At 43.0% G+C, this 24,958-nt stretch overlaps 1 protein-coding gene across 1 annotated transcript in view; it reads right to left on the reverse strand.

Annotated features, from left to right (window-relative positions):
- The window catches only part of GRM5 (glutamate metabotropic receptor 5), a gene marked incomplete at both ends in the record, with an annotated part of 241,386 nt that overhangs the window by 73,325 nt on the left and 143,103 nt on the right, over positions 1–24,958 (reverse strand). Inside the window, 1 exon segment of the mRNA XM_081952370.1 lies at positions 1,382–1,617. Coding sequence (XP_081808496.1) covers positions 1,382–1,617 — 236 coding nt within the window.

The raw sequence follows: 24,958 nt of genomic DNA on the forward strand, positions 1-24,958 counted from the left end.
GTGGGAAGGGAATGGGGATTTTGCAGTATCCTCCCCCTGCCATGCCCACCAAGCCATGCCCACAGAACCGGTAGTAAAAAAAATGTGAATTTCACCACTAGGACAACCTATGGGAAATGTGCTGATTTCTCTGGAGAAATTGATATCCCAGCAGAGGCAGCTGTCTGTTGCTTTAAAGCCCAGGGGGAAAAAAGAAATGAAAACATTTACAGTATTCCTAAAGAATGGCACATCGGCCCCAAAATGTCCTTGTGAAACGAAAAACATCTATATTTCCTTGGCCACACATCTTGTTTAATAAAATGGTCAATCTATTTTTCTGTTTAGGTAAGGAAATACCTCTGAAAGGAAGACCCAATGGGTCACAGGTTGTCCAGTAATGCAATATAATCTGACACGGCATTTATCACGAACGCTCTAGGTAACTACAGAATCTATAGGTTTAAAAACAAGAACAGTTCCAGGGTGATGGTTATTATCCTTCAGGGCAAAGCCATTGAGCCACAATAGGAAATTGTCCTTCATTGCATCACCCAGCAAGACTCAACCAAGCCTGGGAGACAAACGACCTCAGCTATGATTGCATAGCCACAAGGGAATTTGACAGCAGCCAATAGGATACATTTCTTGCACAGGAACAGGAAGCTCAAAGGCAAGGACCAAGAGAGGGTGTGTATATGTGTGTGTGTGTCTTTCTCCGCACTTGGAATTGAACCCAGATGGACATTTCTTCCAACAATTGTAAGCAATCAAGATCCCAGTTAACAACCAAAAGCCACACACAGCCAGGCACTACATAAATACTACTCACAGAACAGCCCAGTCTCCTGAGGATGGGCTCCATCACAAGTCCAAAAGCCTGGAAGAGTAAATCTCTGGTCATGATGACCGACTCAGATGGAATTCTGCAAGGTAAGCTCTTTTTCTAATATAAATTAAAGGTAACCATCACATATATGTGCTAGTTGTTCCTGATTCTAGGGGGCAGTGCTCATCTCTGTTCAAAGCCAAAGAGCCAGCACTGTCCGAAGACGTCTCCGTGGTCATGTGGCTGGCATGACTAAACATCGAAGGCGCACAGAACGCTGTTACCTTCCCACCAAAGGTGGTCCCTATTTTTCTACTTGCATTTTTTACGTGCTTTCGAACTGCTAAGTGGGCAGAAACTGGGACAAGTAACGGGAGCTCACTCCGTTATGCGGCGCTAGGGATTCGAACTGCCGAACTGCTGACCTTTCTGATCGACAAGCTCAGGGTCTTAGCCACTGAGCCACCACATCCTTTCAAATAAATTAGACCTGGGTATCATGAACCATTTGGACCACAATCGGACAATGATTGGCTTTCAATTACAGAAAGATGCAAGAGTCAGAAGACTTACTGATGCAGGTCTTGTTGAATTTGGGGTTCTCCTGTGGGGACCCCTTCAGTCGGCACTGGAACCGGTGCTGCCAAAATTCCTGAAACCATGGGTTTCGCTGGTTGGTTTCTGGCTGAAGCTTCAGGTAATAATCATCAAACCATTTCACACCTGGAGACTGCAGCTTGATTGTTATTCCACCGGCAGCTTCGCGCTGGTAGCCATCTGTCACATCATACCTGTCGGCCCAGCCATCACTGCAGAGATTTTAAAAATAATAATAATATAAGAAGAAATGTTTCTGTGTATGGAGAAGGCCTCCTTTGAACCATGAAAGGGAATTACTGGCATATATTCTTGGCAATAACCAGGGGATCTGAAGTTAACAAGGGCTACGGAGCAGACAAAGAAGACATAGAAGACACGTTCTATTATTATTATTTTTTTGGATATATATTTAATTTCTTTTTAACTTTTGGGATGTGTGTTTTTTAATGTTGTACGCCGCCCCGAGTCCTTTGGGAGAAGGGCGGCATATAAATCCAATAAAAACAAAACAAAACAAAACAAACAAACTTCTCATGCCTAACAAATCCTTCAATTTGCTCTTATATACCTCCCCACTGGCACAGGCAATCCTTTTTATGGATAAACTAGTTAATAACCCAGCATTGCCCGGGTTTTTATTTATAAGGGGGAAATGTCTCGACCAAATGTAATTTCTAATGTTGGATTTTCCCCCTTACCAGAGGGAGCCCCCTTGTGGAGTACTGTGGAGCCATTACCATGGCAACTCCATTGTACAGTAGAAGCCACTTTACGACAGTACAGCAGAAGTCATTTTAAGGCACAACAGGCTGCATCTTAACAGAACACACACCCTGAGGGATGTTAGGGGTGTCTTACTCCCCACAGTATTTGTTTCCAGAGTGTAAGTCATCTGTCTACCAAGTTTGGTTGAAATTGCTCGCGGTGTTATAGAGTTATGCTGGAATATACACACAGACAGCCAGTTGTATACAGCAGATAGATAGATAGATAGATAGATAGATAGATAGATAGATAGATAGATAGATAGATAGATAGATGGATGATAGATAGAGAGATAGATAGATAATAGATAGATAGATAGATAGATAGATAGATAGATAGATAGATAGATAGATAGATAGATAGATAGATAGATAAAGATTACTGTATGGCTCAATTTTAGTGAACATCTGCTCAAACTTCTGTGGCCGAACCTTCATTGAAACTCCTGGCTGATCCCCCACACAAATCAGACAAAATAAAGTAAGAGCAATTACTTCAGCCACCAATGAGAAATCTTGGAATTACTGGAAGACAACTTTGTCCAATAAAGCAACTGGTTTATTGCATGATGAAAATAATGTAACAGATCAACTATTACTCCAAAGCTCTGATTGGGGCAATCAAAACAAGGGCAGGAAATGAGTTACATCAGCTCCAAATGCCTATGGAGATTTTCATCCAGCTCATGGTTGTCCCAAAGGTGCTTTATCAAGTGGCAACTGGACTTTCTTGTTATTCTTTGAAGACATTTCGCTTCTCATCCAAGAGGCTTCTTCAGCTCTGACAGGATAGTGGGAATGGAAGGATTTATAGTCCTTGCAGACAGCTGGTCATTTGCATTATTTTGGAGAGTAGTTGAGGCCACTTGGAGATTTATTTGTGTCCTCAGAGTCACTTGAGTAGTGCAACCCACCCATTTGCTCCAGACCACTGGTTTGAAAGAGGGGTCAAAGAGGCCATCTTAAGATTGAACAGCCCCCTCTCAACAGAGCGGGAGAGACAGGACATCATCTATCTCCAGTTCACAACGCAGTCCTTTCAGCAGCTCCAAGAAGGTTTCACACCTATTTGCACTACGCAGGTGAACCTGAGCACACAGGCAAACCTCCAAGTGGCCTCAACAACTCTGTAAAAGGATGCAAATGACCAGCTGTCTGCAAGGAATATAAATCCTCCCATCCCCCACCATACAGTCAGAGCTGAAGAAGCTTCTTGGATGAGAAGCAAAAGGTCTTCAAAGAAACACCAGAAAATCTATGCATGCCATTTTTCTTGACAAAAAATGGGCCCGTTTTTGTGAAAATCGGGCCGTGTTTTTCTTGTTTTGCCGCCCCCCGGAGTACTCTGCAAGCCCCCCAAGGCTATTCATGCCTTTTAAAAAACGGGCCCGTTTTCGTGAAAAGCAGGCTATTTTCGGGAGGTTTATAGAGTGCAAAAACTTTTTTTCCTTTTGGAAAGCTCTTTAACTGATTGATGAGAATTACATTGATCAAGTGCTGTGCCCCAGCAGAAACAAAGTCTTAGGTGCTGCAGATTGTCAGCGATTTCCTTCTCCAGCACATGGATAAATACACCTGGAAACATCTACCTACCCACCTACTCTCTCTCTCCCTGCCTACCTACTGTATTTCTCTCTATCTCTATCTCTTTCTATTTCTTTCTCTCTATCCCTCTACCTACCCACCTACCTACCTACCTCCACACACACACTCTCTCTCTCTCCCTCCCTCCCTACTGCATTTCTCTATCTCTCTATCTCTATCTATTTCTCTCTCTATCCCTTTTTATCTACCTACTTAACTACTCTCTCTCTCCCTCCCTACCTACTGTATTTCTCTCTCTCCCTCAATCTACCTACCTACTTCTTTTTTTAATTTGCCTCTTCAAAACCTTGGTGCATCTTATACGCCGGTGCGTCTTATACTCCAAAAAATATGGTATAAGCTGAGCCTATTTGTGAAATCTATACTGATCCCTATACAAAGTTTTGCAAGACTATTTGATCAAGCTGGTGAAAATTGTGATTTTCTTTTACAGCAACCCAACTGGCATAGATAGGATCAAGGAGGACTACCTTATACAGAATGCAAATAAGAAACTGAAGATGAGGATGACCATGAAGATGAAGATGGAGTTGATGAGTGAAGGCCAGGATGAGGATGATTACTACAGCTTGTTCCGGTTGCGTACGCTGATTCTTCCGGGGATCACTGTAGTACAAAAAAATAGCGTTTCAACACAAGCTCTGTTCAAAATCATACCATAATGAGGCTCCATGTGGGTAGAGTCAACACTTCTAGTAATGCAACCTGGCACCAATCTCGCAACCTTGAGATGTATTGGGAAAGTTAGGATGGGAAAATTAAGGTTAGGAATTCCAAGGGTGGGATTGAAATTTTTTAGCAACCACCTGTCCACCCAGTTGCTGGGTGGGCATGGCCGTGGGTCATGGCCTAGGCAGCTTCCTGCACCAAGGTGGGACTGTGTCCGTTTTTACCCTCCCCAGGCTCCGGAGGCTTTTCTTCAGCCTCCGGGAAGGCAAAAACGGCCTCTCCAAGGCTCCGGAGGCCCTCCGGTGGCTGGAAATTGACCCATTCCAGTAGGCCCGTTTTTCGACCTCCCAGAGTCTCCGTGTAGGCCCTGCACTTACCTGGCATGATGAATGGGCCAAGTGGAGACTCCTGGGAGGGGCTGGGCAGTGTGGGAGGGGTCAGCCAGTCCTTGTAACTACCGGTTCAGCGAACAAGATTAAAATTAACATCTGGTTTGCCCGAACCGGTCCAGACCAGTTGAATCTCACCCCTGAGTAATTCTAGCTAAGATTTAGCATATCTGGTGGTTCCCAGATTGGGTTAAAAAGGTAAAAGTTTCCCCTCTCCAATTGTGTCTGACTCTAGGGGGCAGTGCTGAGCTCTGTTTCTTAGCCGAGGGAGCCAGCATTTTCTGAAGACACTTCCATAGTCATGTGAGCAGCATGACTATCACCGTGGAGTGTGGAATACTGTTAGCTTCCCACCGAAATGGTACCTATTTATCTACTTGCACTTGCATGATTTTGAACTGCTACATGGGCAGGAGCTGGAGTAAGTAACAGGAACTCACCCTATCATGTAGCGCTTGGGTTGCGAACCAGGGTCTTTAACTGCTAAACCATCACATTCATTCATTGGTGACACTTGTGTGCCATGAAATTACACTTGAACGGAACCCAAACGGACTCACCAAATTGTCTGTTCTGTTTTTGGGCAGGAAATGAACGAAGGGAGACAACCTTTTCATTAGTCTTTTTTCTTTTAAAGGAAGAGGATAAATTCTCCAGTTGTTGCTTGGGAGTGAGGTTCATCATTTAAAGTGGCAATAAATCAATTGTTTCCCCACTGACTCCCCCCCCCCCCTTGTTTTGCTAGTGATAGCAAAAGATCATTTTATTATTATTTATCATTTTACATATAATCATTTCCATTCTCTCCTGGGCTACTAACAAAGCATCATTCTGGGATATCGTAGGAGTAAATGACTATCTGTCAGAAAAAGATGATGGAGAATAAATAGAGAGCCTCAAGTGGCTTCTTTTGGGAGGGGAAGGAGGAGGAGAAAAATAAACATTTTGGGCATTTTTTAGAAAGGAAAAGGAAAAAAAAAGAATGAGGAAAAAAAAATCAATTGCAACTCTGTTTTAATTGTGGAAAACGTCAGCCGCGGAGACAAGGAAATTGAAGACAATCACTAATGGAACCGAATATGAATTTTCAATAGATCCTTCGGATAAGACGTTGCATATTAAAATGCTGATAGATTAAAAGATTAATGGATTGACTGACAAGAGAGATATGATTTTTAATGGAATGCTGATGGTAGTTAAGCAGTATTTGAATTCAATCAGGACAATGAACTAACATTGTTAACCACAGAATCCTAATAACAATTGCTGGCAGTGATATTGTAAGAATCAAAATGATACTAATGACAGAAACATTGAGAACTTTCTTCCCGTGTGTGTGTGTGTGTGTGTGTGTGTGTATGCACACACTTCACTTCCTAGCACTTCCTGTAACAATCATTCTAGCCGGTGCACAGAAGCCCAAACAACTGGGAAGTATGAGCATATATCGACAAATAACAACAACTGCACAATGATGTCATCATGCATCAATTCTGCTACTTGCATATCTTCATAAGACATCAGACCATAAGTATCTAATGGCAGAATCTATGTGATGAAGTCATTATCACCCTGGTGGCGCAGTGGTTAGAATGCAGTGTTGCAGGCAAACTCTGCCCACAGCCAGGAGTTCGATCCTGACCGGTTCAAGATGGACTCAGCCTTCCGAGGTCGGTAAAATGGGGACCCAGATTGTTGGGGGCAAGAGGCTGACTCTGTAAGCCGCTTAGAGAGGGCTGTAAAAGCACCATGAAGCGGTATACAAGTCTAAGAGCTGTTGCTATTGTCACCATGCAAAAGCCGCTGAGAATTAAACTCATTGGTTTTTTTTAATCCCTTGCAAGAAATTTCAGAGGCTTACATCATGTTTTTATTTTGTCACAGTTAGCTATTAGCTTGTCACAGTTAGCTTCTGCCGACGCATCTGGAAAATATTTGTTTGGCGGGAGGGAAGAGAAAGATCTGGACTTAGTCCAGCGGATCATTCAATTCGGAGATACCCATCGGATGGGCAATCCACAAACTTCCTACACAATCTACTCTTATCTTTCAGGATTGTTAGGATTATAAAATGAAAAGGAAGCTGCGTTCATCTCTGTGCTACATCTATTTTTAAAAAGAAGGCCTAGGGGGGAATCACCAGAAAAAAAGATCATGTCATTTTTAATCCACTACCTCTTTAAGCTCTGCTACACATTTTACAAGCATGTTTACAAGCAGACGGCAGAGTTATTGTATTTATAAAAAAAGGACAAGGTTTTCCCCAGATAATTACCTTTGAAATGGGAGAGGCATTTTAGATTTGCTGACTGAAATAAAGACAGTTGAAGAGACGTTTTTTCCTATTTAATTTTTCTTTTGAGAAAATCTTAAATATAATGTTGGCCTCTTTATTTAATTGTTCAATTGCTACTTCATTTATTCGTTTGATTTTCATTTATTCGCTCATACAATTTCCATTTATTTATTGAGTATTCATTCATTCATTTTCTATTTCTTTTATTTATGCAATTTCTTTTACTTTATTCATTTTTTTCTTTATTCATTGATTCAATTTCTATTATTTCCTTTCTTTATTCACCGTTTCTTTATCTATTTCTTTTCTTTATTCAATTTCCATTTTTCTCTATTACATTTTTATTTATTCATTGATTCAACTTCTATTATGTCCTCCCTTTATTCAATTTCTATTTCTTTTCCTTATTCAATTTCTATTTCTTTTCCTCATTCAATTTCCGTTTCTTTTCTTTATCCAATTTTTATGTATTCATATATTCAATTTCTGTGGGCGGGTACATGCCTAAATCAAGTAACGATGGCAATCTAGCAAAGTTGCTAAGTGCGTGCATGATATAGCTTTTCCCACTGTTACTGTAAAAAATGAGTTAAATATGAAATGCTTTTTACAGCAGACAATACAGGGAGAGCTCTGTACTTTGAGCTGGCTTTCTGCACACTGCTCAAAAATATATTTGATAAGAAATCAAATTAAATAAATAAATAAATAATATAGCTGGTTCTTGGCTTACGATCACAATTGAGCCCAAAACTTATGTTGCTAAATGAGAAATTTGTGGTGTGAGTTTTGCTCCATTTTATGATTTTTCTCGCCGCATTTGTTAAATCAATCGCTGCAGTTGTTAAGTCAGCAACACGGTTGTTAAGTGAATCTGGCTTCCCCATATAAGTTTTTCTTTCCCGTGCAAGGTGTTTCCCTGCACAGACTGGCCAGGAGACGCGATGGAGCTGTCAGTGTCCGGTAAGGGTCACAGCCCAGTCTGCCCCATCCCCAACCCCACCTGCTACCCCCAAATTGCGCCCCACCGCGAGACACACATCTTACCAAAGACTGGCATCTTCGTCGCGTTCCTCACTGTTGTGTCCAGGGAAGCACCTTGTAAAAAAAACCTTCTCGGGAGTTTGAGAAGTTTGATTGAACTCGCGAGAAGGGTTTTTTTTTTTTTTACATGTTTCCCTGGACACAATGGCGAGGAATGTGATGGAGCTGGAAAGGTAAGACACACGTCTCGCTTCTCACCTGCCCCACCTGTCAGAAAATAATAAGACCCCCCTTATAATAAGGGGAAGGCCATATTTCGGGGGTCAAAAGAAAATAAGACCCTGTCTTATTTTTGGGGAAACATGGTGTATATCTATCTATCTATCTATCTATCTATCTATCTATCTATCTATCTATCTATCTATCTATCTATCATCTATCTATCTATCATCTATCTATCTATCTATCTATCTATCTATCTATCTATCTATCTATCTTTCTATCTATCATCTATCTATCTATCTATCTATCTATCTATCTATCATCTATCTATTTATCTATTTATCTATCTTTCTATCTATCATCTATCTATCTATCATCTATCTATCATCTATCTATCTATCTATCTATCTATCTATCTATCTATCTATCTATCATCTATCTATCTATCTATCTATCTATCATCTATCTATTTATCTATTTATCTTTCTATCTATCATCTATGTATCTATCATCTATCTATCTATCTATCTATCTATCTATCTATCTATCTATCTATCTATCTATATCTATCATCTATCTATCTATCTATCTATCTATCTATCTATCTATCATCTATCTATCTATCTATCTATCTATCTATCTATCTATCTATCTATCTATCTATTCTTGTAAGCCGTCTTGAGTCGCCATGTGTGAATAGGCGGCAATATAAATTTCCAAATAAGTAAGTACGTAAGTAAATAAATAAAGGGCAGTTTCAGAGGGAACCAGGATCTCAAATGTATCCCAGATATTCCATTCTAAGTATTCCATTAATGCACCCATGATAGCAATAGCACTTAAGATTTATATACTGCCCCACAGTATTTTACACCACTCTCTGATCAGTTTACAGTGTCAGCCTATTTTCCCCAACAATCTGGGTCCTCATTTTACTGACCTCGGAAGGTTAGAAGGTTGAACCAACCTTCAGCCGGTCAGAGTTGAACTCCTGCCTATGGGCAGAGTTAGTTTGCGCTACTGCATTCTAACCACTGCGCCACCACAGCTCTATAACACAAGGGGACTCAGAGAATCCCCCAACTAAACCGCAAGTTCTTCCTGCTTTGTAATATATGGTGGCTAACCATGATGGGGAGAAAAAAATATAAAAGGAAAGAAGAGTCTCATTAAAGCTGGCCTGCTAAATAGCTTGGAAGTCTCCTTCAAATGGAATCCATGATTCCCGCTTAACTTGTTCCAAAATAGAAGTGTCGTAACTCCTTCACACCCCGGAAAACCCAATTTGTTCCATTTCCCACACAACATGCCCATAACTGTATCTCTGGCGATATTCTTCTTAGCACTGATTATGGTTACATCTGCTCGAGTGATGGAACGGTCTGCCAGGAAGCTGGAGGAGATGGGAGAACCATTTCATTGGTTTTGTTGTTGTTGCTGTTGTTATTGTTGGCTTGAAGAGTTACAGCAGCTGCCATCTGTGGAATGATTTTTCTATTAGATAGCCAAATATAATTCTGATAGATGAAATTTGAGGACGTTCGGCAATTCGTTCTTGAGTATTTACTATAATTAAGAGATTCCAGAGACAGCTCCTGAATTAGAACAGGATGAGTAGCACAAAAAACGTGGGCCGTTTAACCAATGGATTCGTTTTGTTGACGGCCTCAAAGACACATGGGAGGCTGACTCTGGAACAAAGGAATATGTAAAAAAAAAATGGAATTAACAGCTTTTCTTGTTATAGCAGTCAACTATTCTGCATTGAAATGTAGCAGAACATATCTTTCTATCCACTATCAATGTCAGAACAGGAATATGGCTTATATATGTGTTGGCAAACCTATGGCATGTGTGGCCAAAGTGGCACAAGGAGCATGTTGCCTGGCACACATGGTGTCACCTATTCCTCTTCCAGGTTTTTGTTGCGCCTGTGACCCCTGACAAGAAGTAACAGATGGAAAATCATCCAAGAGAGATCCAACCTAGACATAAGGAGAAACTTCCTCATTGTCAGAACAATTCATCACCAGAAATTGTTCCCATCCCTGGGAGTTTTTAAGAAGAGATTGGACAACCATTTATCTAGGTTGATATAATGTCTCCTTCCTGAACAGAAGGTCAGACTAGGAGTCCTCCAAGGTCCTTTCCACTCCTATTCATCAATATTCTATGTATTTTAATCCACTTTCCCTTGCAATAAACCAAATTAAGGAGGCTTTGCAAGACTCTAGCATTTGTGGTTATGTGTTGCTTTTGGAGACTTGACAGCGGTGGATTCAGTAAACCATGTGTGATGTAAATCCAGCCTCTGGGAAGAAGAAGAGCAAACTGGGGACCAAAACCCCATAGCCTCTGAAGGAAAACTTGAGTCATGAATTGGGGTATTTCCTTTCGGAAGTAAGCACACAACATCTGATGTGTGAGCTCGTGCGCAATCAATGCATTCAAAATGCTCTGCAGAAATGCAACATTAGCTTCCTGCGTTTGACTCAGATCGAGCCAGACAATAGGATCATCAAAATTCAATTTGGCAAGTATCTGTGGGAGGGGAGGGAAAAAAATGGGTTGCCAGCATGGATTTGTTAAGAGAAGTCCTTGCCAGAAGCATTTAGTTTCTTTTCTTGACAGCAGTTGAATGTTACAGTCGGGAAAGCAACGGAGAAGAGGTTAGGTGATCGTGTGCCTTAGACTGTTAAGTAGCATCAGTGCAAAAGGCTTCTTCAGAATAACAGATAGCAGAGTTGGAAGGGAACTTGGAAGCCCTCTAGTCCAATCCCCTGCTCCAGCAGAAGACAAATGACTGTCCGTTCTCATCTTCAAAACCACCAGTGTTGGAGTACCTAAAATTTCTGGAAGCAAGGCATTCCACTGATTGATCGTTCTCACTGATGGGAAATTTCTTCTTAGTTTTAGGTCAGGTCTCTCTTCAATAAATTTCCATCCGTTCGTTCTTGTCCTGTCCTCAGATGTTTCGGAGAATAGGTTGTCCCCCTCTTCTTTGGGACAGCCCCATAAATATTGGAAGACTGCTATCATGTCACCCCTGCTGCTTCTCTTCATTACGCTAGACATATCCAGCTCTTGCAACTGTCCGTTATATGTCTTAGCCGTGCCCCTCTAATCATCTCTGTTCTTCTCTGCACTCTTTACTCTGTTGCTCAGATTGGATAGAAGCGTTGGACAGAATCCTTACCCTGAATTTGGGATAGGCATCTATCTTCTAGAAGATGGAGTGGTGCGCTGGCCTGGAGGTGGCACTCTCATCTCATAATCAGGAGGCTGTGAATTTGATCCTAGATAGAGGCAGATATTTCTCTCTCTGGGCACAAAGGGAATATATCTGCTGAACAAAACTCTGCAATGGCGACAGGAAGGGCATCTGGCCATTAAACACTCAACTCAATTCAGTTGCTCTGAGTTCACCCCATTGCAAGGGATTATGGGGTCATTAAAAGACAAAAGGCCTGTGTCCAATCTCTTCTTAAAACCCTCTACTTTTGGAACATCCACTACTTCTAGAAGTAAGTCATTTCACAGATTAATTTTCCTAACAGAACATCAGGTCTCTGTCCATAAGAATGCAGGACTAGGAACAGCCAAGATTCTATGCAGATCCTCCAACTCTCCATGCCATTGGTAGAGGAACTGTTACTGAGGTTAGACACAGACCACCCATAAGGGTGAGAAGGGATTCGCTTTTAAATATCTTTCATATACCATGTTTAAATTGTTGCGAGTCTTGCATTTGAGATAGGTAGCCATATAGATTAGTCATTCGTTAATGGTGGGGATGAAACAGGAAAATATGCCACCATGAGTTCCTGAAGAAAGGCAGGATGTAGACTGATGTGCAGGATGGAATAAGGACAGGTACAAAAAAACGAACAAGAGAATTTATCTGATGCTAGCCCAAATTGGGAAAGGATAGAAAATTCACAGCTTTGTGCTTGGCATTTGAGGGATACCCCCCTACTCGCCCATTCTTGGTCCCCAGCAGGGGTGGCATTCACTTCCTTTCCTTACCAGTTTGCAAATGTGAGTGTTTCACTCCAATGCGCCCCATCCACGCATGAGCTCGGCCTCCTGCGCATGCATTTTGATCTCGCACGTACAGCTTGCACACATGCGCATGGCTTGAAAATGAATGGAAACCCCGCCCCTCAAGATTTCCACTACCGGTTTGGGCGAACTGGTCCGAACTGGCTGAATACCACCTCTGGTCTCCAGCCACCTAAAAGATCAAGTATGGACCTCTCAGCTACCCAGAACTGGCGTGAAAGCTTATTTTCAGATGTAGTACATTCCCGACTAGGAGAAGAGAGAGAACAGGTTGTTCGGTTTTGCCACGGGAAATTCAGGAACACGGGGGAATAAACGTCACACAGAGCCTGAGCTCCTCTCCATAAGGTACACTAAAAGATTTTGTAAAGTGGGGAAGAGACAAGTTTTGATTTTCCCTTCAGCAACTTGCGCACTTCTACCCGCGTTCTTAACAAGCTGGAACATGAACGCTTTTGCTTCTCGCAGTTTGCAAGGCTGCAATGTATACACCAAGAAATCTATGTAAACCCTGAAGATGACATATGTGTAGTCCAGAGGTGGCATTCAGCCCGTCTGGACCAGTTTGCCTGAACCAGTAGCAGAAATCGCTGGTGGGCTTCCCCACCCACCCCATCTCTATGCCGTCCCATTTAGGCATGTTTTTCAGGCTGGACGCATGTGCAGAAAGTGTGCATGCAAGCAAAGCGCGTGCACAGAAGGCTGGGCATTTGCGTGGAAGGGGGCGCATGTTCTAGCTAGGGAGAACTCGGGTGGACAGATGGAGGCGAGCCAGGACTTAAAGCAGCTAACAGCTTTTAATGGTAACAGGTTGCCAGTACGGCCATTCACATTTCGCGCGCATAGCTAACAGGCAACAGCTGTGCCCTGCTTTGACAGCCTTTATATATGCCGGCTGTCAAACCGGGAACCAATCAGCAGCGAGCACAGCGCCCTCTGGTGGAACGGACCAGAGGGGAAAACTATAATACACAACAGCGAGAGTGCCCATGAAGCGGGCGTGTGCGCATGAAGCGAGCTGGCCCGCGCGCAGCAAACCCGCGGTAACAAAGTATGAAAGCTACCGCTGGTGTAGCCATATTTTATTGTAGCCTTTGTATCCTTTTTGCATGAGCTTTTTAGGTTTGTGAGTAAATGAATTTAATGATACTTCAGGCTCGCCACTTTCTAACTGGTTGAAAGGGGGAGTTGTAGAGATAAAGAGGGAATGTTATGCCTAGGTGGCATTCTAGGTGGCATTCCTTTCCCGTGGGAACAGAGAAGGCGCCTGCAGCTGAACAAAGTTGGCATTTGGAGTCACTGGACTGATGGACTGAGAATAGTTTGGAGATTATGACTCAGGGGAAAGTTTCGAACTTTTGCTTTTATTGGGTGTAATTCCAGATCTTGGCCAGAGTCAGAATTACACCAAGTCCTTGCCAATTTAATATGTTCCTAATAAACAGACTTGAAAGGAAGATGGATGCCCTGGGTTTTATTTCTTGGGACATGTTACTTGGGGGATTGACAATCTAAGAGGGTTGACAGCCTGAGAGATGTCACTGGCACAGCTGTAGCAGAACATGGTGTCCCTTGTCCAACCTTTTTTTAAAAAGCAGATGCAAACCAGGCTCGTTGGGCAAAATCACATGCTCAGGAGCATCAATGTTCTCCGTTCCCATATACCTTTCGTTTTCCGGTGAGACGGTTTGCCATTTGAGTAATTGGACAGCCTTGAGGGATGGGCTCTTTCCCAGATGGCAAAGAGATAGCATCAGTGGTGGTATTCAGCTGGTTCAGACCAGTTCGGGCAAATGGTAGTGGCGACCTGCGGGCATCCCGGGCTCTATGCCGTCCTATTTAGCCATATTTTCTAAGCTGCAGGCATGCATGCAAGCTGTTTGTGCAAGCAAAGCACAGGCACAGAAGGTGCGCACATTCACGAAGCGAACGTGCACGCAGGCACTCACAGTTTTGGTGTGCGGTGAACCGGTGGTAAAATTATGTGAAACCCCACCTCTGGATAAGCAGAGTTTGGAATGTCTGGTGAACTGGAAGAGACCAAGAGTGGACTTTCCCTAGCAATTCACAGAATATATTTTATTGTACACCACCAAGAGTTCCTCTGTGAAGGAGATGGGCAGTTTTTAATTATGATAGATGATAGGTAAGTAGGTAGGTAGGGAGGTTGATAAATAGATAGACAGGCAGAAGACAGAGAAATAGACAGCTTTACAGAATAACAGAGTTGGAAGGGACCTTGGAGGTCTTCTAGTCCAACCCCCTGTTCAAGGAAGGGACTCTATACCATTCCAGACAAATGGTTGTCCAATCTCTTTCTTAAAAACCTTCAGTGTTAGAGCACCCACTACTTCTGGTGGCAAGTTGTTCCACTGATTAATTGTTCTCACTGCCAGGAAATTCCTCCTTGGTTCTAGGTTGCTTCTCTCCTTGATGAGTTTCCACCCTTTGCTTCTTGTCCTGCCCTCAAGTGCTTTGAAGAATAGGCTGAATCTCTCTTCTTTGTGGCAGCCCCACAATGTGTTTGACAATGGAAGACTGCTATCATGTTCACACCGGGGTGAGTTCCGGCAGGCACTACTGCTGGTTCACTCATGTGCCCGCTTTCTGCAAGCACTTGATGTACTCCGCGCACGCATGCACAGTGCAATTAAAATTGTTCTGTGCATACGCAGAACTGAAAAACAAGATGGCGGTACCTGTGGTGCCACCAGGGGAACCAATTTGGGGGCATGGTAGGCATGGGTCACTGACAGTTCCAGCAACCCAAGCTGAGAAACCACTACCAGTTCTGCCAACCCGGTCTGAACATGTAGGAATCCACCACTGATGTCACCCTTATTTCTTTCTTTCTTTTTTCACTTTAATCTGGCAAGATTCTGTTTCAAGGCAAACAAGAACAAAGCCACTACTTAGAAGTAACATCACACTTCATTCTTGGTACTTTGGGCCTGATACTTTACTTATCATGTACATCTTCCATTTGGTGTATGTTTTAATGGAAGTCCCGTGTATGCATTCCTCTGTACATTTGCTATTTCATGATGTAGAGAACTAAGATGAAAGAATAAAAAAAGGACAAAGCAGGTTTAAAGAAAATGAGGAAAGGAGGAAGGGAATTTTAAAAAAATGAATTGATGGCTTTGGTTATCCAGTCATAGCTGCCATTTTGATTTTCTACCATGGTTGATGCCCCTTAAGGAAAGTTAAAAAAAGAAAGAAAAACAGATATACAAAAATAAAAATAATCATATAGCATCTTGTTAAGTAATAAATATTATGACAGGGGATAATATTTCCTCTACAAGGTTAATGATCCTCTCGGAAAGCATTTATGTGGCCGTTCAGTCATGCTACACAATGTTATTTTGCAGAACTATTTTCCTCTTACGTCTCTTCCAAAAGCCAATTTCAGAAATAAATGGTACACATTTGGCAAGACAGGAGATGCCACCTCAAACGGCAAAGCGATGATCTAACACCTGAAGTCTTATTCCCTTCACCTGGGTGTTCCATTGTTATTGCTATGCATGGGTTACTCTAAAATATCATCCATTTTCTGCCCTGAGGATTTTGTAAGTCAGACGTCTGTACTGACAAAATATCTCACCGCTGCATGGTTTTGTTAAAAATGGAATTTTGACAAAGATGATAGTGGTATTACCGTGCTTCCCTGAAAATAAGACAGGGTCTTATTTTCTTTTGAATCCCCTCCCCCCAAAATAAGCGCTTGGCCTTATTTTCAGAAAGGTCCTATTATTTTTGAGGCGCAGGAGGCCCCTTAACCTCGGCCTGTGGCCCACGGATCAGCTGATCCAAAGAGGGCCGGAAAATCTGTTTCTGGCACGCTCTTGCCAGCCCTAGCGTCTCTGGGCCTGCTGCTCTTTTTGTGGCCGCCACTAAGAGAAGGAGCATGGATTTTGCAGGAGCAGCCTCTGCGAGATCATTCCATGTGGGTGACAGGTGCATGTGGGACGCGTAGGGCATGTTCCCCACAGGAAATGGCAAGGACAGGCTGCACATGTGGTTCAATATTTTAGGAAAGGGCTTATTGGGGGGGGGGCTTATTTTAGCGCATGCGCTCAAAGGCCCGATTGGGCTTATTATCCGGGGAGGTCTTATTTTCAGGGAAACAGAGTAACATCATACACCTGTGATGGCAAACCTATGCCAGAGGTGGCATGCAGAGCCAGCTGCTCTTCTGGATTCCGGGGCACTCCAGAAGCTGGTCTTCATGGGCACTGGAGTGCCGGAAAACTGCTTGAAAAACTGCCTGACAAATGTCCCCCAAAACCCAGCCTGAAAACGGCCCGAAAAACATCCTGAAAATGGCCAAAAGAAATGGACTCGGTGCCGAAAAGGTTCGCCATCACTGCCATATACACAAATACATCTCCATACAGCTTTTATATCACTCCCCACCCCACCTCTCGAAAAAAAATCCGAATCCTTCGTTAAAATCTGATTGGATGATGCTAAATCATTCATTAAATTGCACCTGGGATTCCTTCTCCGGCAGCACAGCAATACAAAAAGTGTCGTACAGAGAAATTATATGGGTCACAAGGCCAGATTTTAATCACTTTCTCTACAAAGCAGCAGGCTTTGAGATTCAGAGCTGAAACGCTCCTCTCTCCAACTCTCCTCCCGGGCCCAATTTGCAGAGGAGATGTAAATCAAACGCAGAGGCCATGGACTGTATCTTCAGGCAAAGCTGATCGGATGCCCCTGAGAACAAATTGGCGATGGGGATGGACTCGGGATATAATGAAGTTTCCTGCTTTGTCTAATGGTAAACACTTCCATCAAGTGCTTGTTGCCATTGTTTCAATGTATCAGGAAGGTGGAGCATTCTAAGAATTCTGAACAACGGCGGGGAATAATTGGATTATAAAGCTGAGCGACACTTCAATTTTCATTTATAAAAGGTACTTTGGAGTATTCAAAGTACCAGGAACAGGCACTGCTGGTTTAAAGATTGCAGGCAGGTGCCATGCTCATATTCTTGTGCCCTCTGAAGAACCTCTTGGATCTAAAGCACCCCAGAGACCTACTGTACAGCCACAATACCTTGGCCTATTAAAGTATTGAAATATTGCACGATCTAAAGCATCACAAAGGAAGAAAGATGTTGTAGGATTTTGTTGTCACCAAAACAAAACCAAATTATGGCCAATCTAACTGAGGGATTGAAGAATGTAGAATCATAGGGCTGAAAGGGACTTCAGAAATCTTCTAGTCCAACCCTTTACTCAAGGCAAGGGACCCTATGCCAGGGGTCGGCAACCCATGGCTCTGGAGCCACATGTGGCGCTTTCATCCCTCTGCTGCGGCTCCCTGTTGGCGGTCGGCTCCACAATTGATAGAGCTTTCGGTTAGGACAGGTAGAGGAAAAAGGATGCCACACTAGCAGGAGACTCTATGGTGAGGGAACCGGACTTCTAGTGGGCTCCAGAATTGAACGGGGGGCTTCTGGTTAGGACCTTTGTGGCTCTTTGAGTGTTTAAGGTTGCCAACCCTTTCCCTATGCCATCTCTGTCAAATTGTCTAGTCTACTTTTGAAAAACTCCAGCATCCATAACTGCAGAAGGCAAGTGATTCCATTGATTCACTCTTCTTGCCATCAGAAAATTTCTCCTTACTTCTAAGTTGGATCTCTCTTTAACAAGCTTTCACCCATTACTACTTCTCCTACCCTCTGGTGCTTTGGGGAAAGAAATCACATTCTATAGTCACACGTGTTATCCTTTCTCCTCCAAGAATTTTAGAAGGGAAAAGAAGACATGGGATTACTGCAAACTATCCTTCCAAAATTTTGGATAACTCTTCCCTTTGTGAAAGAAGGACCTGCTTTTTTAAGATAACTCAATCCCAGGGTGGTTTTGAATTTCTTTCGAATATTTTGTAGTGGTTTCTTGGAGTTTCTTTCATTACTGCAGGAAGATGGATGGCGAAACATTTAGTTTCGTTCCGTTTCCTGGCTTTACGATCTGAAAGCAAAGGGAACAAAACAACCACCACCACACAGGAAGAGTTGCTTTGTGATTTGTTCCCTCTGGAATGATGGGAAACATCACCCGGCCCTCAGTGAGGTGATCTAAAAATTCAAAATGATGGCTGCGGCCAAGCAGTTGAAGCCTGAATGCTTTTTAATATACCTTTGCCTGTGTGTTGAAAGCTAAACATGTGAAGGATCGCTGAGAGACATGGGGTTATTCTTGGAAAAGAAAAGAACCTGACTCCATATTCACACTTTTCGTAACTCACGCAGCACCTTTGTAACGCATTAAAATAGGTCCTTATAGAAAGGGTTCATTTAGGGCAGTGTTTCTCAAACTTGGCGACTTTATTTATTTATTTATTATTTATTATTAGCGTTTATATACCGCCCCCTCTCCCGAAAGGGACTCGGGGCGGTGTACAGTCCGCATTAAAATGCAACAGATTAAAACATAGAAATAACTACAGAAATACATGTATATGAGGAGGATAAAATATGCCAAACTGTACTGCTAATAAATAAGTCAATACAAAAGTTTAAAATATCAGATTAAATTTAAAACACTATCCCTCTAAAAACCAGTAAGAATGTGTATGCCAGGAGGTAGACGTTATAAATTATGCCAAACCAGCCAGTCGGAACAGGTGTGTCTTCAGTTTCTGTCGGAAGGAGCGGAGGTCAGTAGTGGTTCTAATGTCGGGGGGGAGGTCGTTCCAGAGGGTTGGGCCTATCACAGAGAAGGTCCTGTGGCTGGGGAATTCTGGGAGTTGAAGTCCACAGGACTTAAAGTCGCCAAGTTTGAGAAACACTGATTTAGGGGAATAACAGGGCTATAAAGTTGATTGAGAAATTCCAGGCCCTGGTCAGCCTGATAGTACTAAAATCAGCCAGTTCAGTTTCAAGAAACTGTCATAATGGGATTGATTGTCTTGGTATAGTCCTATTATGTCCTTTTATGGTGAAAGAGGATGAGGTGAATTCCGTAAGGGGATTTTTAGTCTGGAAATTGTTTGATAAGTAGCCAGAAGATTGTATAACATGAACCTGTAAGGGGGGGTGGACTATGACTCCAAAATATATTTAAGCATGTATTCAAATCTATCCGACATTCTCTTTCTCTCTTTCGTGATTGAGAATCCTTTTGCAAAAGCTTATATACAATTATATTTTCAATAAATATGCTTTTTATTGTTCACGGTCTCCTTGTTCTCATATGAGAGGTTGTTTTCCCACAATCGCCTTTCTCCTGTTATGTCAACTTGACCTGCCAGGGTGGGAAGGCAGGACATGTTACAAGTCCCATAAATTCAGGATTGTCATTGGATGGCATCACAAAAAAAGGGCCTTCTAGGGGATGGCCCCTTCTCTATGGATCATCATCCCCCCTGAACGGTTGGTCGTCCCCATACTGCTGCTGTTCCAAAAAAGGCCCTAAAATGTGGCTTTGTTGTTTGTCCTGGGACCACAAATGGAAATGGAGATGATCAAATGAGATGGGACAACCTGGCTATGGCCAACTCGCCATAGGTCCTCATTTTACCAACCTCGGAAGGACGGAAGGCTGAGTCAACCTTGAGCCGGTCAGTATTGAACTGCTGGTAGTTGGCAGAATTAGCCTGCAGTACTGCATTCTAACCACTGTGCCACCACGGCTCTTAATACAAAAGTTACATTAATTTTTGACGGAACCATGGCCAGTAATAATATAATAAGAAAGTCAATCCAGAAACACAAGATTTACAACAATTTCAACAAAAACATGGCCACCAATAATAAAAGTATCTGAATGAAACAATTAATGCAGCATTGAATTGTGTCCAATGTTTTTAATATGTATTTAATAAAAAACTTATTTTAAATAGAATTGTGCTGCAGTCAGTTGTCTTGTGGCAAGTTGGCCATGGAGAGTTGGCTGCAGCGATTTGTCCTTGACCTTGATCAAATGGCTAATCTGATTGTATTTTTGTTGCCATGGGTGGGTGGGATAGGTATTTTTTAAAAGATTTGTATTATATATTAATAGAATTAATTAAATTAAATGTTGTAAGCCGCCTATTGTTGTGGCCTGCCAGCGGCCAGCAGAGCTGGCAGCAGATTTGGAGAGTGAGGAGGTTGGGGAGGAAGATGGGCCAGTCCTGGAGTCTGGGGAAGGCTCTGATGAGGGCTCTGTGTCGGAGACAGGAGAGGGGGCCAGAGTCGTCTGACAGTTAGCAGCTGCCTTCAGATTCAGACATCAGTGAGGCAGACGAACAGCTGGAGCCTGTTCCCAGTGTGTGCATGCGCAGAGTTGCCAGACGAAGGGAACAGCTAAGGAACAAGGGTCGACTTGGGAGTAAGGCCAAAGGTGGACGATGAATGGCCCCTCCCAGAGCAAATAAAAGAGGAGCGAAAGGGGAGTGGAGTTTGCAGGAGACAGTTAGTTCGCTTAATTGGTTCGTGACTCTCTGAGACTCCTTGCCCAGTTTTGCAGATACCGGCCTGTCAGCTCTCCAAGCCAGATAAGGTCTGTGACTGTCAATCCTCCCTTGAAAGACTTTGCTGGATGTGAATGAGCAGAATTCACAGTAAATGAATAAAAGGGGTTTTTTTGGGGACAAGGAGTTTGCTTCATGCTCTTGGGAAGCCTAGGTCATGATGGGCAACTACATTTTAAATTTGTTTCATAAATAAATATTATGCAGCCAATGGCCACTAATTTGTCCATGATACTCATGGACAGTTTGACAACAAAAGAGAGGAAGAGAGCTGGCTTGGTCTAGTGGTGAATGTACCAGGCTAGATGCCAGGAACCTGTGAGTTCTAGTACTGCCTTAGGCATAAAAGCTGGCTGAGTGTCTTTGGACCAGTCATTTTCTCAGTGGGAAAATGCTAGGAAGTGGGGGGGGGGGGGATACAGTTTGACAATAAGAACAGACTGATGGGGGAAAAAACCAATTTGCCAGAGAGGTGATGGGCTCTCTTTCACTAAATATATCCAAACACAGGGTGGACCATCTGTTGAGAGGCTCTAAATTTGGATTCCTGCACTGAGCAAGGAGTTAGATTAATGACTTAATGGACTTTCTCAACTTCCTTAATTTGTATGATGTGCAGGAATCATGCGGGGGCTGTGTTTTCTTTCTCAAGAGCCTGATAACTCCATTATGGGCATATAAGGTGTGGCCTGGACCTCCACAATACCAATCTGGTTAGGACTGACACAATACCAATCAGCTGGGCCCCTCAGACATTTTGGTGGGACATCCATAAATTTTGAATGGCTCTTCCGCGTCCCTCATCCATGATAGAGATCAGGACAAATGCCTATCTAGTCTATTATTGGTTTTTTTGATAGTAAGATGTCTCCAAAGGAAGTCCAGGAACAGGACATGAACTCAACAGCATCCTCGAGTTCCTGGTGGTAGAATATATTGGGACCATCAAGTCGCTCGGATAAAATGTTCCAGTGTGGAATACCTCCAGTGATGGGTTCCGGATCCAGTTGCAACCAGTACGGTGCAACGGGGCTGGGAGCCCACCATACGAACATGCGCACACAGCGCATGCATGCATACTTACCGCCAGTGATGCTCCGCAACGCCTCTGCGATGCTCCAGCTGCTGGGTGGAGCGTTGCACAGGTGCCGTACGCTCCATGCATCTGCGCGGAAGCCCCGAAAACTTCAAATACCGGTAAGGAGCATAGGCGGGCAGGTGGGCGCTCCGGAGCACCATACCGGAATGGTACCTGGTGCTCCCGGCAGGCACCGGTATGCCCGTACAAGGGTGTACCGGTCGTAACCCACCACTGAACACCTCATATTTCAAGTTGGGTATTGATGGTGTGTTGCTTCACTCTGAAGAATAATCATCATATGTCTAGGGATTAATCATATCTTAGCCTAGATATGGGTTTCACCAACTGGCCTCTTCTCTCTCTCTATCATCTCTCTCTCTCTCTCTCTGATCAATGGACCATGTCTCTCTCTCTCAATCACCTATCTCTATCACTTTTCTCTCTCATCTCTCTCATCTCTCTCATCTATCTATCCATCTCTCTCTTTCTCTCTCTCTCTTTCAATCATCTATCTATCACTTCTCTCTATCTCTATCTATCTATGATCAATGGACCATCTCTCTCTCAATCATCTATCTCTATCACTTCTCTCTATCATCTCTCTTTCTCTCTCTCTCTCTGACCAACTGACCACCTCTCTCTCTCATCCATCTCTATCACTTCTCCCTATCATCTCTATATCTATCACCAACTGACCATCTCTCTCTCTCAATCATTGATCCCTATCATTTCTCTATCATCTTTCTCTCCCCCCTCCCTCCCCCTCTCTGATATCTATCCATCTATTCATCATCTCTGTCTACAATCCAAAAAAATAGTTCGCTTGCTGAAGGAATGAAGCATCTGGTCCTGATGCTACCCTCAAATGCACACCCTCATCCACCAGATGGGTTCACCAGGTTGACTCACTTCCTGCCACCATCTGTTCCCCTGGATGCTTTGTTTGTGCTAATTTTATACTGATGGTAACGTCACATCATGGTAGAACATCCAAAAGCATGTGAGGTAAACTACATGAAGAAAAAAGAGGAGGCAGAGAAGAAAAGAGATGTTAAATGCCTCCTTGCCTTTAACCAGAGGGTTCTGGTTGAAGGGAGCACACCCAAGGTACATTTAACTAAATATTTGTTACTATAGTCCATTGAAGTTCTGCTCAAATGCAGTAGTCTTAATTTCTTGAAAATATGATGCCCTTGAAGGATATGAGACAAAACTCTGTGTGTGAGTGTGTGTGTGCGCGTGCGCGTGCAGTATATATGATTTAGATATATACACCAGGGGTGGGCTTCAAAATTTTCAACAACAGGTTCTCTGGCCAGTTGCTGGGTGGGCATGGCCTAGTCGACCTCCTGCACCACGGGGTGGGGGGGATTTTTGCCTTCCCCCGTCACTAGAGGCTTTCCTTGAGCCTCTGGGAAAGTGAAAATTGCTTCTCCCAGGCTCCGGCGGCCCTCCAGAGACCAGAAACTGGCCTGTTTTTGACCTTCCAGTACTTCCGGAAGGCTCATTTTCCCCTCTCCCCAAGCCTCCACGTGGACCCTGCACTTACCTCTCATCCAAAATGGGCCACGTGGAGACTTCTGGGAGGGGAGGGTTGGGGAGGGCAGGGCCAGCCAGGGGATGGGATTTGGACCGGCCATAACATTAACTATGAGTTCTCCCGAATTGAGATGAACCCGTAGCAGCCCACCCCTGGATAGATACAATAATACAATACAATAGTAGAGTTGGAAGGGATCTTGGAGGTCTTCTAGTCCAACCCCCTGCCTAGGCAGGAAACCCTATACCGTTTCAGACAAATAGCTATCCAACATCTTCTTAAAGACTTCCAGTGTTGGGGCATTCACAACTTCTGGAGGCAAGCTGTTCCACTGATTAATTGTTCTAACTGTCAGGAAATTTCTCCTCAGTTCTAAATTGCTTCTCTCCTTGATTAGTTTCCACCCATTGCTTCTTGCTCTATCCTCAGGTGCCTTGGAGAATAGTTTGACTCCCTCTTCTTTGTGGCAACCCCTGAGATATTGGAACAAAGCTATCATGTCTCCCCTAGTCCTTCTTTCTGTTAAGCTAAACATACCCAGTTCCTGCAACTGTTCTTCATATGTTTTAGTCTCCAGTCCCCTAATCATCTTTGTTGCTCTTCTCTGCACTCTTTCTAGAGTCTCCACATCTTTTTTACATCGTGGCGACCAGAACTGAATGCAGTATTCCAAGTGTGGCCTTACCAAGGCATTATAAAGTGGTAGTAACACTTCACGTGATCTTGATTCTATCCCTCTGTTGATGCAGCCTAGGACTGTGTTGGCTTTTTTGGCAGCTGCTGCACACGGCTGGCTCATATTTAAATGGTTGTCCACTAGGACTCCAAGATCCCTTTCACAGTTACTACTACTGAGCAAGGTATCATCTATACTGTACCTGTGCATTCTGTTTTTGTTGCCTAAATGTAGAACCTTACTCTTTTCACCATTGAATTACATATAGGTATAGGTACAGGTATAGATAGATAAGCTTTTTTAGATTGTAATACAGGGGTTCAATACACTTCTGCTTTGTTCAAAGATTCACAACCTGTCCTAGCCTTTATTCAAGGCAGGAAATGATTCAGAAAATGAACAAATGGCTCCATTACTCTGAAATAAAATAATCATAAGCCCTGAGAGTCATCTGAAGAGCTTGTTCATCTAAGCAGGCTTCTGGCTGAATCTACGTTCATTTCTTTTATGCATTTATTTATTCATCGTATTTTATGTAGCTGCCCATCGTACAAGCATGACTCTGGGTGTTGTACAGTAAAAAAAAAAGCCATAAAATGAACAATATAAAAAAATTCCATATTTTTTTTTAAAAATGTATATTATTAAAAGACTGGGAGGGAGCACATTGGATGTTATTGGGCTATTTGGGAGGGCTGGGATATGATCCAGATTTGAAGGGAAAGAAAATGATTCAACATGCATAATAGAATGATCTGCTGACAATTCCTTAAAGAAGTTCCTTTAA

Source organism: Natrix helvetica (genome assembly GCF_964273705.1).
Source record: "Natrix helvetica genome assembly, chromosome: 4".
NCBI lineage: Eukaryota > Metazoa > Chordata > Lepidosauria > Squamata > Natricidae > Natrix > Natrix helvetica.